This window comes from Maylandia zebra, linkage group LG20 (genome assembly GCF_041146795.1).
Source record: "Maylandia zebra isolate NMK-2024a linkage group LG20, Mzebra_GT3a, whole genome shotgun sequence".
Lineage (NCBI taxonomy): Eukaryota > Metazoa > Chordata > Actinopteri > Cichliformes > Cichlidae > Maylandia > Maylandia zebra.
The window spans coordinates 22,147,600-22,165,846 of NC_135186.1; the positions used below are offsets into that span (position 1 = coordinate 22,147,600).

Genomic DNA, 18,247 nt, shown 5'->3' on the forward strand with positions numbered 1-18,247 from the left:
CAGACCAAATGAAAGGTTGGCTTATTGAGATCAACAGATCAGTTGATTAGTCATTAGGTGCCGCTCCATGAGCTAACATGTGCTATTTGTGGAAGTCTCTGATGTGGAGATCTCTGAATAATCATAGGATTAAAGAAAATAACCATGGAACCTTTTTTATGCAGCTTACATAAAAATACACCTTTTTGGTCTTCATAGCTGCATGCCAGTAATTTATATACTCTGAATTTTTTGACTTTTTGTCAACATTACAACAGTGATTTTCAAGGAGGCGTATTTGTACTCTGGGGGTACTTCTGCAGTTTCAAAGATCCATCCACCCATTTTCTTCTGCGTATCTGAAGTATCCTACACAGGGTATTCCAGCTACAATTTTCCATTCCTCCTGGTGGCTTCCAAGGCTTTCCCAGGTCAGACGAGGACTATAATCTCTCTGGGGTGATCGTGACTCAAGAGTTGGCAGTTCATCTTGTAATCGGAAGGTTGCTGGTCGCCCAGCTCCGACACTTCACCTGTTGCCTACTGGTGGTGGTCAGAGGGCCCGGTGGTGCCAGTGTCCAGCAGCCTCGCCTCTGTCAGTGCGCCCCAAGGCAGCTGTGGCTACAATGGAGCTTGCCATCACCAGTGTGTGAATGACTGAATGTAGTGTAAAGCGCTTTGGGGTCCTTAGGGACTAAGTAAAGTGCTATACAAATACAGGCCATTTACCATTTAGATTTCTTTTCTGATTTACTTTGAAAATAAAAATGACTAAACCAAGTCACTAAAACCAGATCTCAAAAACCAAAGGAGATAATAAATAAATGGTTGAAAGAATCAGCCCAGAATAATAGCTTAAGTTAGTTAATACTTCTTGTGCTCCAACGTCTAATCAGTGAGACTTTTACTTGGATAAACAAAAGGTAATAATAAGATAATTACATATACAGTTCTGGATAGCTTATCAATATAGATGGCAGATTTAACTGTAATAGAAATGGAGAAGCTGACTAAATATAATAGATGCCAATATATGTGTCAGTTTCTGAGTTTCACCATCAGAGGTCGCTGTGGAATTTATAGCGATTCTGAGGAATAGCGGCGCAGAAACGTCGCACTCTCTGATTGGCCGTCGCTGGCTGGGTTCAAACGATATTACGCATGCTCAGACTCCCTTTTACGGTTAGCTTCTGAAACCTGTCAGCTCAGCGAAGCGTAGATTTTCTTAATACCTTCAAATATTTCCCAGCACTTTCTGCCTCCGGTCGGAGAAGAATAGTGAAATCTACCTGTAGGTGTCACCGAGCTTGGAGTGTAACTTTTCCACGTGTGTCGCTGAAAGAAAGCGCAAAGAATGACGAGCATTTCAAAGCGGAAAGAAGAAAGTCATCTAGTGAATGGAGGTGTAAAGCAGTCCACATGGAGCAAAGCCTTCAACAGTAACGCTGTTTGGGAAGAGAAGGTCAGTCAGTTTGTCCTTTTTTGTTATGTTAGTGCTCTTGTTGTTAGTCGCCTCAAAGTTGTGAAAGCGTGTAATGTGGCAGTCATGGAGGTATGGCTGCGAAGGATTAATCTGGGCTAGCTGTCAGATCTAAAGGGAGTAGAGTTAATCGTCTTGGTGATTTAGCCCTACTTTCAGATATTGCTCTTGTTTGTGGTTATTCATAACGAATTTCATTGCCTAATAAATATTGTAAGCCTTTCAAAGTCTGACTGATATATTGGTTGGTCGATAATATCACTGACATGCCCCTATAAGAGAATTTATTTATACCACTAAAATGTATTCATTTTAGTGGTATACTCAGTACTGGATGCAGAACATGTAGCTGAGTGTGTCAACATACAGTGCTGTATAGACAAAGGTAACCCGAGTAAATACAAAATGCAGGTTTTAAAAGATGAGTTCATTTATTAAAGTGGAAAAAATAATCCCCCCCCCCCGGCTACATACCTAATAAGAATCTTGACAGTCTGGAAAGGTTTACAAAGCCATTTATAAGGCTTCGGGATGCCAGTGGACCACAGTGAGAGCCGTTATCCACAAATGGAGAGAACCTGTGGTGGCCCAGTGGTGAGCTTTCCCAGGAGTGCCGGACACAACTATTCCAAGAGTGCTTTGTCGACTCATCCAGGTGGACACAAAAGAACCCAGAACAACATCTAAAGAGCTTCTGGCCTCGCTTGCCTCACTTAAGCACAATGTTCATGATTCCGCAACAAAAGACTGGTCAAAAATTGCATCTATTGGAGAGCTGCTGATTAAAAAGAACACAAAGGCTTGTCTCACATCTGCCAAAAAGCATCGTGATGATCTTCATGACTTGTGGGAAAATATTCTCTGAACTGATTAGACAAAAGTTGATTTTTTTTTTTTCTTTTTCCCCACAAAATCTGTTACAACTGGCATAAAACTGACAGGGCATTTCTTATAAACATCATACCAACAGTCAAACATGGTGGTGGTGGTGGTGTGATGGTCTTGGGCTGTTTTGCTGTTTTAGGACCTGTTAAATAAAATGTTTGTTTTATTCCACAGGACGAGTTCTTAGATGTGATTTATTGGCTCCGACAAATTATTGCAATTGTCCTTGGTGTGATGTGGGGTGTAGCACCACTAAAAGGGTTTCTGGGAATAGCCATGTAAGTATTGTGTACAGCTTGTCTAAACCTTACATCTTTCACTGACCCTTTACATATCCTGTTGTACCAAAGGAAACACTGAAAAGCTAACATCTTTGTGTGTTTGTGTGCGCTTTTTAGATTCTGCATTATCAATGCTGGCGTCCTGTATGTATACTTCAGCAGCTTTCAGCAGATCGATGAGGAAGAGTATGGGGGCACGTGGGAACTCACCAAAGAAGGCTTCATGACATCTTTTGCCCTGTTTCTGGTGGGTTTAGTAATGTCTTTCAAAATGTATAAACTGTTGAAGTATAACAAAACTTCTTAGACTTTCAAAATAGGCTATTTTGGTTCCTGGTGTACATGCATGTAAATTCATGTTAAATGTCACATTGGGTTAAGCAAGGGTAGCACATTTGTAGTATGTTAGCAGTTCAAGGATGGCCCATTTACCTCTAGAGAGCTGTGTCAGTGGAGGCAGTGTACAAAGTATGTGCTGCTGTTGATCCGTCAGCCAGCCACAGAAATTCATGAAATTCAAACATACAAAGAGCTGAAGTGAAACGGAGTGTTAAAAGCAATGAAAAGCATCCACTGTCTGGGCTTTTCGTGCCGTTTTTATTGATCTTTAAAATTTTTTTTGTGTTTCTTCCATTCCCAATGAACGTGACACTAAAATGCAAAACTGTTACAAATAGGATGAAAGATTAAATCTTTAGTGCAGTGGCACTTTGGTGTCGCTGGAATTTGTTGAAATGCATTATTGTAAATAAGTGTTCATCAAGCAATTACACTAACAGTGCCTGCAGTTAATGACTTTATCTTATATGATTAATATGTAGCTTGCAAAGACGAGCAATAAATATGTATTCATTAGTGAATAGTTTGATGTTCTTTGTCATCTTGCTATAAACAGTGATATGATAAATATAATAAAAATTAGGGCTGCTCAATTAATCGAATTTTAATCACGATTACGATCTGGGCTTTCAACGATCATTAAAAATGACTGAGCCGATTATTAGCCCCTCCCTCATTTATCCGCGACACCTTAAAGGCCGGTCCGTGAAAATATTGTCGGGCATAAACCGGTCCGTGGCGCAAAAAAGGTTGGGGACCGCTGATTAAGAGGACCCGAGGGAAGCTCGGAAAGCTAAGCAGAAGTTATTTGGAGAGTGACTGCCGTTGGTTGAAAAGAGAGTTTAAAAAAAAAAAAACTTCAGTGGTGTTGCACACTATTTTATATTATTTTTTTAAAGTCATTGTTAACCCTTTAAAGCCGGTCAGAGCAGCACGCTCCGTTTTGCGTAACTATTGTTAAATCCCTGTAGAACCTGAACCGTGTAAGCTAGCGCAATAATTTGTTTTGCATATGAAACCGGAGGAGTTGTACTTACATCTGATGCCATCAGCTTGTCCTCGGTCACAGTTTCGTTCCACATATAGCTTTGCAAAAATTGCATAAAAAGCGCTTGCAGGAACAAAAACATAATATTCCAGAAACACGTTTTGCCGTTCCTATCAGCTGTTCGTAACACTTCCCACAGTGAAATGAGGCACATGCTGTTTTCTTTGCAAATTTGCATCATAGGATTGTTTTTTGTTTTTCCTGCAGTATATAAAAATTGCTGTATCTCCAAAATAAAACTATGAAGACACTCAAAATAAATTTCCTGTGGTGGGAAACTATTTTTTGCAACTTTATTGTATTTAAAGTTTTGAGGGATAAACCTCTTAAATTTCTCCAAGTAGAAATATATGTAAACAAAACAAAAACGATTTTCAATTTTTTTTGTAGTTTATTGCACTTTTTTGCAATTTATGTAATTACTATGGACTTAATGCATACATATTATTAAAATATGGGCTATAACAGTTGTATTGATGTATAGCAACTTGAAATGCTCCCACAAATGGCACTACAGCATGTAAAAAAAAAAAATAATATAAGCTCTGGTGGACTTGGTTCTATAGTAGGTCTTAAAGGGTTAAATAAATATCGTCAAATAATCGTGATCTCAATTTCAGTGAAAATAATCGTGATTATCATTTTTGCCATAATCGAGCAGCCCTAATAAAAATAATATTTTGTTATATTTATTCTAATTTAAAACATTATAAATGAACATGTGTGTTTTTATACACGAGGAAGGCGACAGGCTTTTTCCACAGGCCTGTAGGGTGGATTTTTGCTACTACACATAATTATGTTAAATTCTTTTTAGTTTATTGCTTCTCAAACACAGATGAACACACAGAAGTACTTTTTCAATTCTAGACTGCCCAGGAGAAAGGAAACCTCTGAGTGAAATGCAGTGAAACTTTAAAAGTTTACAGTTGGTTGATTTTTAGATGAGGACCAGATGTTAAACTGCTACTACCAAAAACACCGTCACCTTAAACCTCCATATTCTCTTTTTTTCCTCCCCCTTTTTCCCCCCCCCTCCCCTGAGTTTTTATTTCATTTACAGATTTTGGTGATCCATCAAATTTCAGCTCTTTGTCTAAAGCTTTTTAATTGTTTTCTTCTTATAGTATTTGATATTAATTTTCACCCTACTCTCTGACATGTTAGTTGATCAAATAAAAACAAACAAACAAAAACCTTCCAAATGCCAAGGAAGAAAATCCAGGGAAATATGTGCTCCTTAATAGGAATGGGGTTTTTTTTGTTTTTTTTTTCTCTAAATGCATTGTGAGATGTAGTTAAGGTGGTTTTGTAGATGTTTTTTCTGTTTTTGAAGAGCAAAACCCCCAAACAAACAAAGAAAAAATACCACCTCATTGAACTAGGTCCTTTTTAGATTAAATATCTGGCACTGTGGCTCTGAGTACAGACACTCAGGAGTGTAGCTTGATGTTGATGGTTGTTTGAATTCTCTAAAATATTTGCCTGTCCGACATCTGACAGCAGATTCATACGTGTGTGTAGAAACCACAGTTTTGCAGGCAGGGCAATGATGTGCTATTTATAGTTTCTCATATGCTAAGCACATGACATTCTTTCAAATGGTCCAAATCAGGTGACTGCATCACAAATATAATAGTTTCAATATGGAAACAAAGATTCTCATCCAACTTCATTGTGATATTCCCCCAGATATGCAGTAAATCCAAACATGTTTACAAATAGCAAGTTTCTGTTAAAATTCAATCCAAATTTGTGATGGTTATGTTTTAATTCTGTGTATTAAGCTTCACAGCCCAGCAGGAAGTTTGTTTTGGAAAAAAAGAGAGAATATGTGCTGAGAACCATTACCAGAAAATTTTGGTTTGTTGCCAAAGTGCTTGCTCATAGGGGGTCATGTGATTGCTGGGTTTTTCTCTGTATGTATTATTGTAGGGTCTACCTTACAACATAAATACATGTTCTTGTGAGAGATGAATATGATACAGTGTGAAGGTACCAAAAGTTCTGTATTACATCAGTGTTTTTAAGGCTATCTGATGGTTTTCTTCAGCTCAGTTTGAAATTTGTCAGGTCTGAGGCCCACGCTTTGATTGTCAGTGTAATCACATCTTTTTCTCTCTCTCTTGATCAGGTGGTGTGGATAATCTTTTACACAGCTCTACATTTTGACTGAGGAGGAATCTGTAAGACACTAAAAACATTGAACATTTCTGCTAAAGTAAATTGTCAAGATACAAGAACTCAGTGGTATGGGATTATCAGTGCTACTACATAAAGTATGGCTTCTCAGTGTGCAGTGCATCATGGGAATTGTCTTTGGAAGATCCAGGAAGAACACCGCAATGAAAATGTTCAAATGCTGTCTTTTTTTTTTTTTTTTTTTTGAGTTTCTATTGAAGGCATATTTGATTCATTCATTTCCTTCAACACTTGTCTGTTAAAACACTAAAGGCACAGGAAACCATTTGGTTGAATCGGTATAAATTTTTATAAACAGTAGCTTGATGAGCGACATGAACATCGATTTCGGGGTGAAGCGGAAACGAATAGCGAGCATGGCCACTGTTCTCGCGGGTTATTGCTCACAGGCTGGCCAGTCAGGTGACAGGTGCAGGACAGTAAAAACAGCGTGTCATCATTTAGTCGAGAGGGTTCAATCAGTCCACGGTTGAATGTTAAATGTCTCCTTTTATTTCAGGGACAAAAATCCACCATACTGGATGAACAGAAGTACTAGTAAAAGATTCAATCTGTGGCTTCACTGTTAATCCCCCAATCTACCTTATGTATATTTGTCTCTTTCTTTTTTTTTTTTAAGATCTTAGCTGCCTTAAAGTACAGCATATTACAGCTTACTGTTATGGTTACCAGCTACAGTATATGTATGTCTGTATTTTGAAGGCTGGAGTTATGTTTTCTTGTGAAATAGAACTCCACCCCCCCCCCCCTCAAGTGGATATAAACCTTCAATTTCTTAGTATTTCTAAAGATCTGCTGTCAAATTTAACGAATGTGAAAATTGTAGCTGGAGTCTAACTTTTAATATTGAAATAAATGCTGGTTGTAAGAGCGTGTATTGGCTAATATCCTATCTCAGTGTCACTAGTGTCAATGTGCTGCAGGAACAGATAACTATCAAATTTATCTCTCCATACATGTTCCTCAGTGGAAAAAGTGAGGAAACTTGCATGTTGTGGTCATATGCAATTAACAGATTTAAGTCAAACCTGATCTGTTAGAATTATTTTAATTTAATGTCTTTGATCTGGAAGCTACGTATGAGAAAGTCTTAGTTCTTGTGTTGAAATTAATTTAAACTTGTCTGTAAAATGTCTGCATTGTCCCCTTTCTTAAATCCAGCTTGTATTATGCAGATTTATTTGTATTTATGCCTTGTTTGATTAAACATTTTTCAGTATTTTATCATGAAGAACTTCAAAAAAAAAAAAAAAGCAGTTCATGCAAAGTTAATACAATGGTACTGTTATATTAGATATGCAGCTGGTGTTTGAAAGGTTTGTATTTTCTGATCAAAATTTTGGGAATCATTAAACATGGGCTTTATTTGGCCTCCATTTTCAAAGAGGTGGTCTCTTGTTTATTGAATCTAAATTTAAAAAGTGATTGAATGAAAACTGAAACTGTCATTGGAAGAATATTTGTGAGTGTTTACTGTGACTGTTTTGTATGTATAGTTGCGAGAGGTAATGGCCACAAATTTTTATTTACCTGCGGTGTCTGCAGGAGGTCGAACAGCAGGTAGGCAGGGTGGGAGCAGTCTTTTACAATGTTTGGGCTCTGTGTAACGGTAGCGTGTGTTTAATGTTAAAGAGGCCGCCAGTGATTTTTTTTTTTTTTTTTGATTTATTAATTTTTGGGCCGGTCTGGGGGTGACCTTCTGTAGAGCTACTGAGCAGTCAGCATCTCACACTGTGAGGCACCATGTTAACACACGGTCTATTGTGGAGTGGTAAAAGGTCACCAGCAGCTTTTCCTTGATCATTCCCAGACAGTGCAAATGTTGCTATGCCACAGTGTTGATTTCAAATTCAAATTTTATTTGTCATGTACACAGTCATACACAGTACGATATGCAGTGAATTTCTTAGACAACTGCTCGTGACCTAAAAAGAAAAGGCTATGAATAAGATAGGAAATAAATATGAAAATTAAAAAGGGTAAATTTAACTAGGAAGGAATAAGATAAAATATATAAATTAAAGTTAAAAAATAAAATAACTGCACAACAAAATACACAGTACACAGTATAGAACTATATAAGAATGTATGAAGAAATATAAATATATATATACACAATAACAGCAGCTGTACAAGTATTAACTGGAAATGAAGAATATAATGACCAGTGTTGTGCAATTCACATTATTTAGTGTCTTGTGCGGTGCAAATATGCCCTTGAGGCCTTGAGTTCCCCACCCCGGACATACATTAATAAATAAAAAGACTAGAACTAACACTGAAACTAATAAAAACTAAACTAAAGCTAAAAAATTTCAAAAAGTAAACTGAACAACTGAGCTTTATATCACACGCCCTACGATGTCACAATGATACCATAAAGTTTCACAAAATCACACGCTGCATGAATTCTGTGTTAACCTGCTGTCTGCATCATCAGTTCTGCTCCAATCATATGGCTAGGAAAAAACTTTAGTTTCTATTGGATCATCTCCGAACTTTACATGAGCACTTTCTTTGTTTGAGCTTTTAAAACAATATCTCAATACAATATTATATGACTTCACAATGACACAAAGTGACACTAGATTTCCAAGTTAACAATGGTGGCATCAGCATAAAAAGCACAAAGTTTTTAAACAACCCTTCCCGTTTAGGGGGTTCATCTTGTTGAACCCGTGCCATGAAGGCGGGTCAGAAGCCAAAAGGGCTCCAAATTGGTGCTACCGAGATGTACCTAATAAAATGTCCAGTGTGCGTATATATTGAAATGTAGTATTTATGACGTATGTAATTAACAGCTTGAAAAGTCAGCGTAAACTTCCCCTTGCACCTGTTTTTGAACGAGCTGACATCGTTCATAAAAACGAAGGAAACAGAGCTTGTGACGTCATCCCCCGGCTATGCAAAGGGGGGGATATGTGACGTAGAAGCCAAGATGGCGGCTCCCCTCTCCACGATGAAATTTTGGAAGCCGGGTAAGTAGGAATAAAAGAGGATAGATTAGCTTGTTGGTGGTTTGTTTGGGTTTGTATTTGTTAGCGTGAGCTGCTAACGTCGACCAGCGAGTCTCGGTGCGGCTGCAGCGGCGTTCACGGCAGCTGCGTGATTTCTGCAGCCGGCGCAGATCAGCTCGGTTTAACTGCGCGGAATCAAACTATAACCTTCCAGAGGAAAACAGACACACGCACTGTGGAGCAGGGTACAATAACACACATGATGGAGTTTGTGTGCGCCGAAACCTTTCTTTTATCGCTCTGCCATGACATGTTCATTGCACCAAATCAAATCCTCCTAAGTCCCTTTTTCCTCAGCCTGCCTGCGTTTAAATAAAATATCTTATCTTCTCCTCCTTCACCATCTGCTCTGCTTCAGGCTCTGAGGCACCGGGGATCTCAGAGGAGCGGGAGCTGAACTCAGAGACCACCGGCTCCCCCATCATCTTCAACCCCCACACCGCACTCTCCATAGAGAAGCAGCGACAGAAACTCCCCGTTTTTAAGGTTTTTAAACCGCTTTTGCACCTGCTCTAATGTTACAGGGTTATTTTGTGATCCCCTGTGCTTGTTGTTTAATTGTTCATTAAGTGCTTCTCGTTACTGCTGCCCCTCCAGCACAGAAACAACATCTTGTACTTGGTTGAGAGCTTCCAGACTGTAATCATAGTTGGTGAGACTGGATGTGGGAAGACGACACAGATACCTCAGGTTAGTGTGATTTACTCCATGCAACATTTATGGCATAAAAGATGAATGACAAAAAACCGTTTTCTTGCATTTATGATAGCAGTCAGGGAAAAAAAAGGGGGGGTGGTGGGGTACCTTCAAAGTCATGCTGCAGTGACTCACACCTTTTCATGTGGATTAACTCCCACAGCGGTTTAACATGACCTTGTTTTTTGGTGCTTTTTGGAGCCTCTTTTGAAAGCAAGTGTTTGGACCACATCAGCTAGAATGTAATTTATGCACAGTCCACTTTTCATGCTTTGTACTTCCCTCCTTTTTTGGATCTACCTTCTCTTTTTTCATGTGATTTTCATCAGTACCTGCTGGAGGCTGGCTGGGCAGCGGAGGGGAAGGTGATTGGAGTGACACAGCCTCGACGTGTGGCTGCTATCTCTGTAAGAACCCCACTGATCTCCTCTTATTGCGCGGCTCCTTCGCTGTTTGCCAATGTCATTCCCTTCACAGCAGTTCAGCTCACACCGAAGGTCACACACATTCCTTAAACTCTGTATTTTCGCCCCTCTTTGTTTCCTGCTGATAGGTAGCTAACCGTGTGGCAGAGGAGAGAGGGGCCCTGCTGGGCCATGAGGTGGGCTACACTATTAGATTCGATGACTGTTCTGATCCCCACGCTACGAGGATCAAGGTATTTGCTTGTCAGTTGTGTTTGTGGCCTCAGCGATAAGCGTTTTACATGTGTGGTTGTAGGAAAGCCCAGTTCTGTTTGTGTGGGGGGGAAAAAATGTTTTAGAGGTCGTATTTGAGAAAAACAACTCAGACTTATCATCGGATGTGAATTGTGAATGTTTCTCAATATTTTAAGAGGCTAATTGGGGATCAGCCTCAGCAATACTGATATTTGGGGGGAAGTCCTAACACTAATATGTCATTATTTGGGGGAAAATATCTCATAATCTAAAGATAAGAAACCTTGTTTTCAGGAAAGTGTGTGGCTGTGATCACTGGATCTTTGTAACCCATGGGCAGAAATTTCATTGAATCTCTCTGTAAATGTCCTTCAGTGCTTAACTGCACCTGTGTGCTTCAGTTTCTAACAGATGGCATGCTGGTGCGAGAGATGATGTCTGATCCACTTCTGAAAAAGTACAGGTACATGATTGCAATAGAGCCATTAAGCAGTCCCTTTTCTCTGCATGGCAAATACGTTACTAGGGAGGCCGCATGTACAAAACCAGGACACAGAGTTGTCATGATGCTGGCCTGTGATCTTCACACTGAGATATCTGCTAAAAATCCTAACTCTTACATGTAAAGTTGTTTTTGTTATAAAGTATTAATTAATGTTTACTTTTTTGCAACTAATGTTCTTCATTGTACCCTCACCCAAAGTGTGTTGATGCTAGACGAGGCGCATGAGAGGACCCTCTATACAGACATAGCGATTGGTCTGCTAAAGAAGGTAATGCCCGCTGAAACGAATCTAAATTTTACGTTAATGTCACTCATTAATTTACAGCTGTTTAAGTAGGAGAGAAAGTTGTGGCTCATTCCTCTGACTTTCATCCGTTTCTCTCCGATTTTTCGGCAGATTCAGAAGAAGCGACGAGACCTGAGGCTGATTGTGGCCTCTGCCACTCTTGATGCCAAGGTGACTGAATCATTAAGATGAGCAGATTTGCTTGATTAGACAGAAAAGATAAACAAAAGACCGACAGAGGGAAAGCTGATGTCAGGTCAGATCACGTTGTACTGACATCTGCGATACCCTGATGATAGAAAGACACAATCAGGCCACGATTGTGCTAAGCATTACCCGAGTCAGCTGAAATGTCATATCAGATGTGTTCTGTACGTTCAGTTTAAAAAGGCTTTTATCTACACCTGCCATGTTTTTCAGCTAAACGGCGCTGGAAGTTGTGAACTTTCTCAAATGTCAGAGTGAGGGCACCAACTGTTTCTTTGGTTTGGTTAAAGTGAATCACACATTAAATTCAGTTTTAAATGTTTAATGTGTTAAATCTTTGCCAAGCCTGCCAGCTGTGGAAGCAGTGTAGTTGGCTTCTTTAATGTTAATGCAATTATAATGCCTCCATTCAAACGTGAGACAAATCAACTAGTGGTTAAATGCTGTATTAATGTCCATTTTATTAATTGAAATACGAATATTATGTGAAGAAATTCCACGACTTCTTCAACCTGAATGAGTCCGGCGATCCGAGCAAAGACACCTGTGGAATTCTGACAGTAGAGGGACGCTCTTACCCGGTGGATATCTTCTACACCGTCAGGTAGGCAACACACAGAATCCAAACTGAGCAAATAGTCTGTTATTTTTGCATATTCCTTTTTGTTGTTGTTGTTGTTTTTCCTGAGGTATGTTTGGTTTGCTTTCAGTCCTGTCCCAGATTATGTGAAAGCTACGGTGGAGACTGTGCTCAAGATTCACGAGACTGAGGATGATGGAGATGTCCTGGCTTTTCTCACTGGGCAGGTTAGCAGCCATATCATTTACTGACCTAGCTTTTATTCGACATCAGTGTGAAAACAGTAAAAACCAAATCATCCCATATACCAGGTTTCTTAATGGTTTCGATTGTTTTCTTTTTCACCTTAGGAGGAGGTGGAGAAGGTGGTGTCCCTGCTGCAGGATCAGGCCAGGACTCTGTCACGGTACGGCATGAAGAAGCACCTGAGAATTTTGCCCATGTATTCTGGTCTTCCTTACGCCGATCAGATGAAGGTCTTTGAGCGGGTGCCCTCTTCTGTTCGCAAGGTAAAAATCTTGTTTTTGTGTGTTTATATGGACAATCCAAGATGCAAGTCAGGCTGGATAATCATATCAACATTTTTAGTTAATGGATGAAATAACTGCCATTTTTGGCATATATTAACAATCTTTTACTGTTATGATGAATTTCTTGTAATGATAGAAATGGTACAGACTGGTGACGTATGAGCCAGCACAAGCAAATAAACCTTTATTAACACAATATCATTTAATTTTTCTTCCAGGTTGTGGTGGCCACTAATATAGCTGAGACCTCCATCACTATAAATGGAATTGTATTTGTTATTGACTGTGCGTTTGTGAAGCTGCGAGCCTATAATCCTTGCACTGCCATTGAATCGCTGGTGGTCACGCCCATCTCCAAGGCTTCAGCCAGTCAGAGGGCGGGGAGAGCTGGACGCAACCGACCTGGGAAATGCTTTCGACTGTACACGGGTATGTGTGAACCTCCAGCCATATGATACACGCAATGAACATATTTTTATTTACATTTTTGTTCATTATAACTCCCTTTCCCTGTCTTTTCTTGTCTGCATGTCTCCCTGTCCACTTTATCGCTGCTGTTCCTTTGTCAGAGGAGGACTTTGAGAAACTGCCGGCTTCCACTGTGCCAGAGATGCAGCGCTCCAATTTGGCCCCTGTCATCCTGCAGCTCAAAGCGTTGGGCATTGACAACGTGCTGCGGTTCAGCTTTCTCTCTGTGAGTGGCTCGCTTTGAATCCACAGAGTAGCTGTGATGTGTTCAGCCACTGTGAAAGGAATCGTAGTTTATATTTTTATTAGAAAGAGAAATGTGCATAGCAACTATAAAATGAATGCAGTTTGTGTTTTTAAAGATGTCATGGCCTCCTAAGAGTGCTAATTACCACTCCATTGTGTCGTTTAGAGTAAATATTGTGCTTAAAATTGCCTTTATTTTTATTATGATTTATTAGCCTCCTCCAGCTCAGACTATGGTTCAGGCACTGGAGCTTCTCTACGCTCTGGGAGGTAAGAAACAAGGTCCTTAAAAATTATGTGAAATAGTGGAAAAGCAAAGTTTGTCCTTCAACTATAGGACTAGCTTTCAAAATCCTGCACTCACAAGCTTCTTCGAGGTAAAATGTCCTCGTGCAAAATGCAGACTCGTCGCTAATTTTGTGTCTCTTGGCAGGTTTGGATCATTACGGCCGTTTGACTGATCCCATGGGTGTGCGGATGGCAGAGTTTCCCCTCAGCCCCATGTTTGCTAAGATGCTCCTAGAGTCGGGAAACTTTGGGTGCTCCAAAGAGATTGTTACCATAGCAGCAATGATGCAGATTCAGAATATATTTGTCGTGCCACCCAATCAGAAGAAAGCTGCTGTAAGTGGAAACCGGCCCTCAGACGGAGCATGTTGTATTTTTAGCAGAAATGCTAAGTCAGCAAAATAATTATCCTATTTATTTATTTATTTTTGTTATCTCTGCCTGCAGGCCCGCGAGCACAGGAAGTTTGCAGTCGCAGAAGGAGACCACCTCACCATGCTGAATGTGTATGAAGCATTCATTAAGGTATAGTTGTGAGCGCACGTATGCACATTCCTCAGACTGTGACCACGAACTTTGCCAAAGCCTGGAGTAAAGTCAACTCTGACCTTGTGTTTTTACTTCTTTCCGGCAGCACCAGAAGAGCTCCCAGTGGTGTCAGGAGCATTTTCTCAACTACAAGGGTCTGCTGCGAGCTGTGACTGTACGAGAGCAGCTCCGGCGCCTCATGAACAAGTTTAAAGTGCCGCGAACATCCAGTGAAGGTATGCGTTTTCTTTCTGGGCTTGTACCAGCCGAGTACACACATTCAGTCCAAGACACATTCTGACTTGTTAGGCACGAAGTCTCCTGTTTTTAAGCTGTTTCACCGTAATCTTCTTGATGTGTGTCTCGCACAGGTGATCCAGATGTGATCTTGAAGTGCATTGTCTCTGGATTTTTTGCTAATGCAGCTCGCATTCACCATTCTGGTTCCTACCGGTAAGGACAAACGTCTGTCACTTTATTAGATGTCTCAGTTTTCCCACCTGAGGGGTTTTAACAGTTTTCATGTTTTGTTTTGTTTTTTACAAAAACCACTTGGTGCACTCCGTCATTCTTTTTCCTTTGCCAGGACTTTACGAGACGATCGTGAGCTTCACATCCACCCAAACTCTGTGCTGTACGGAGAGAAACCTCCAAAGTGGTCAGTGTTCATTCTTTGAGCTGCTGAAGTGTCAGTAATGATCTTAAGGCTTTGCAGAGAACTGAAATGCCTAACTGTTTCTAAAAGCATCTTTTATTTGGACATGTTTGAGAGAAACATGCTGTAAACATTTCTGTGTTGCATTCTTTCAGGGTTGTCTTCAATGAAGTGGTGCAGACATCAAAATACTACATGCGTGACGTGACTGCTGTTGAGTCGTCTTGGCTGGTTGAGTTGGCCCCTCACTTTTACAAGCAAGCCAAGGTATGTCAAACAATTAAAGCTGACCAGCTTATTATTTGTTATTAATCTCAAATATATATTGTGCAATAATTGTTGTGTTTTGTTTTTAATCTCAGTTCCAAAAGAGTTGCGATGCTGTGTAAAAATGTAAATAAAAATGATGCGCAAATCTCGCAAACCCATATTTTATTCACAAGAGAACATAGGAAGTATCAAATGTTTAAACAGTGGCTCATTTTGAATTTGTTGGCAGTAACGTGTCTCAAAAAACTGGGATGGCGTAACAAAAAGCTGGAAAAGTAAGGGGGTATTGAAAAGAAATGGCTGGTGGAATATTTTGCAAGTAATTAAGTGAACTGGGACTGCGCCTACAGATTGTAGAGTTTCAGAATAATGGTCTTCAACATAAAATTGCAAATAATTTGATTCATCATCATCCATAGAACAAACGATTCTGTAGAACACAACTGTTAATCTTGACGTAGCATTTTCAGTGGGAGAAACAGTTAGTCTCTCATCTAAGTGACTTCTATTCAATTCAGTTCTATTCAATTTTATTTGTACAGCGCCAAATCACAACAACAGGCAGTTTATATTGTAAGATAGATCCTACAATCATATGACTCCCCTATGACAATCATATTACTCAACAATCCATCCAAAGTCCATCAGCTGGTCTCCTCAGCTCATAGATGGTTACATACTGTTAAAAGCAGCGGGGATGCCACGCAGTGGTAAATGTGGGCTCTTTCTAACTTTTCTCAGACATGTTGGTGCTATGACATTCAAAACAACCCTTTTTTTTCTTAAGAAAAAAACTTTTTATTTTTATTTCTACGTTCCATCTGATTTGAAGAAAGATGTGAAAATCACTGCATTTTGTTTTTATTTACATTTTACATAGTTTAACAACTTATTTGGAATTTGGGGTTGTATGGAGACAGTCTGTGAACAAGCTCACAGCTTCTGTATTTTTTGATTTTGTTTTATTATTATTATTATTATTATTATTATTTTTATTTTTTTGTGTCTTTTAGCATGGCTCGCTGGCCAGCAAGAGATCCAGGGTCCTCTAAATCTCCTCATCACTTCACCACGATAAAAGAGGAAGAATAATTTACCACTGTGCCCCTTCTCCATTTCACTGTATATAAAGATGTAATATATATATGTATATTTATTGTCCACCTGCACAACCCCATCTACACTATGTGGCCATGCTACACTGGGATTCAGCGGTATAATTTAAATGTTGATGTAAACATTTAAACTTGCTCCATTTGAGTGTGTCTCGGTTTTGGCTGTGCTGTAGTGTATATTCAGTCTATGAGAGTAAATGCTAATGAATGTGAAATGAGTCTAGGCTGTGCCTGACCCAGTGTCCATTCTGGGACGGTCATGTAGTTCATTCATATATATGTGTGTGTATATATATAATCATAGCAGGCTCAGGTCCAGGGAAGGGCTTCGGTGCCACAGGCCTGTCCACACCTGGTCCCAGGCTGCATTTTTTTTTTAAAGTGCTATATTTTGTTTCCTGTTGCCGATGGATGATAGACCCTGGTCTGTGAGGGCGTGTCCTTTAAGAGCATGGTTTTTGTTTGTTTGTAGTTATTTTGCTTTCCCCACAAACTGGGTGCCTTTTATGTTTAAATTAGTTTACTTAACCTCAGATTTAATTTTGATGTCTTATAAATTTCTTTTCCTTCATACAGAATGTAGTGGTATATATTTCCAACACATCTACAGCATACCAAAACTCATGATTTTGTTCAGTCAACCTGAGATCCTCCAATAATGATACTGTGAAGGGATAGCATTACTTTTGGATCCTCGTTTTACACTCTTACCGCTCGACTACAGTATAGCTCAGACATAGTGGCCTTGTCACCACTTTGTGCCAGTTTATTTTGACAGTGTGTTTTGCATTTCATTTTGAAATGTAATTGTAGATGTAAGGGGGGGGAAAATTACACCCAAACATTGTAAACAAAAAGCTGTGAAACTAAAACAAATGAAGTGCCATTTGTTCCTGTGATGACGTAAAGTGCATCCAAAGCCTCAAAAGACACTGTAGCAAACATCTGACTTCTTCTTATGGTTTCATGGTTTTAACAAGTTCATTTGTTTGTTTTTGTGTCCATGAGTATTGTCTAAGCAGCTGTTTAGTAAAAGGGTTTTTACATTCCACATGTATGGATTCATGAGTTTGTCTTTTTGTTTTCCTTCAGAGGTGTTTGGCCCTGAAAGCTTCAGTGAGCTGTATAATAAAGGTTTTGATATTATACTCTGCTGGCATCAAACCAGTACAGTTACTCCTGCCACCAAATTTTACATCTACATGCCTGTTTTTTCTTCTTCTTTTTTTAGGTTATAACTGTAGATGCAAACAAAACACCAAACAGTAGGTAGGCAAACAAATTCAAATTAGATGACTACGATTAAAAGTATCTCTGCATGCTAAGTTGTGCTCTGATGTAGACCTGTACATTTAAGATCACCTCGTAGACTTGTTGCAGATGAAAATATTTGAGGTGACTTGTTCTCTCTCATTTTGTGCAGACACTGAGTATGTATGCAGCCAAAGCAGTAATCTGTAGACCCGTGTAACAGCTTACCTCTGAGATACAACCTGCCACCTGCCATCTCTTCCTCCCATCATCAAATAAAGCCTTACTGTCATACACTAAAGTGCTGAGTGTCATTTGCTGTGCTCACTTAACTCTTTAAAGCCAAGTGCATTATATTTGATATATAATTTTTTTTGAGACTTTTACATCATCAGCATATTGGGTTTTTTTATTTTTTTTGTCCCTTCCCGAAAAACCAAAATAAATGTCACATTAAATTTATAAGGAATAAATTACCCCCAAAATAGCCTGATGTAGCATATATGTAAATTAATGTCTTTATATAGACTTTTAAATTTCAACAGAAGTTTCAATAAATACTATTTTCAGAAAATTTGAATTTTATAAATTATTTAATGTTTCAGGCTTTAGAAGGTTAACTGGTGTTCTTGCAGTACATGTGTCCGCCGGGGGGTGTCACCATTGCACCGCAAACAGTGCCGCCGAGGCACAATTATTCAGAAGCTCATCAGTAAGTGCAGAGGCATTTAT

At 39.4% G+C, this 18,247-nt stretch overlaps 2 protein-coding genes across 2 annotated transcripts; both read left to right on the top strand.

Moving 5' to 3' along the window:
• Positions 1-1,121: 1,121 nt before the first annotated feature.
• rab5if (RAB5 interacting factor) lies at positions 1,122-7,600 on the top strand. The gene is made up of 4 exons (XM_004545971.6): positions 1,122-1,441; positions 2,519-2,622; positions 2,743-2,872; positions 6,147-7,600. The coding sequence occupies exons 1-4, from the start codon at positions 1,334-1,336 to the stop codon at positions 6,186-6,188; spliced, it is 384 nt and encodes a 127-aa protein (XP_004546028.1). The 5' UTR covers positions 1,122-1,333; the 3' UTR covers positions 6,189-7,600.
• Positions 7,601-9,100: 1,500 nt separating this feature from the next.
• dhx35 (DEAH-box helicase 35) lies at positions 9,101-17,315 on the top strand. Its single transcript, XM_004545974.6, has 21 exons — positions 9,101-9,192; positions 9,590-9,717; positions 9,829-9,921; positions 10,257-10,334; positions 10,481-10,585; positions 10,988-11,049; positions 11,290-11,359; positions 11,489-11,548; positions 12,076-12,188; positions 12,295-12,391; positions 12,515-12,673; positions 12,913-13,123; positions 13,264-13,388; positions 13,624-13,678; positions 13,842-14,032; positions 14,144-14,221; positions 14,331-14,460; positions 14,596-14,677; positions 14,811-14,882; positions 15,035-15,146; positions 16,163-17,315. The coding sequence occupies exons 1-21, from the start codon at positions 9,153-9,155 to the stop codon at positions 16,199-16,201; spliced, it is 2,100 nt and encodes a 699-aa protein (XP_004546031.1). The 5' UTR covers positions 9,101-9,152; the 3' UTR covers positions 16,202-17,315.
• The last annotated feature ends 932 nt before the right edge of the window (positions 17,316-18,247 follow it).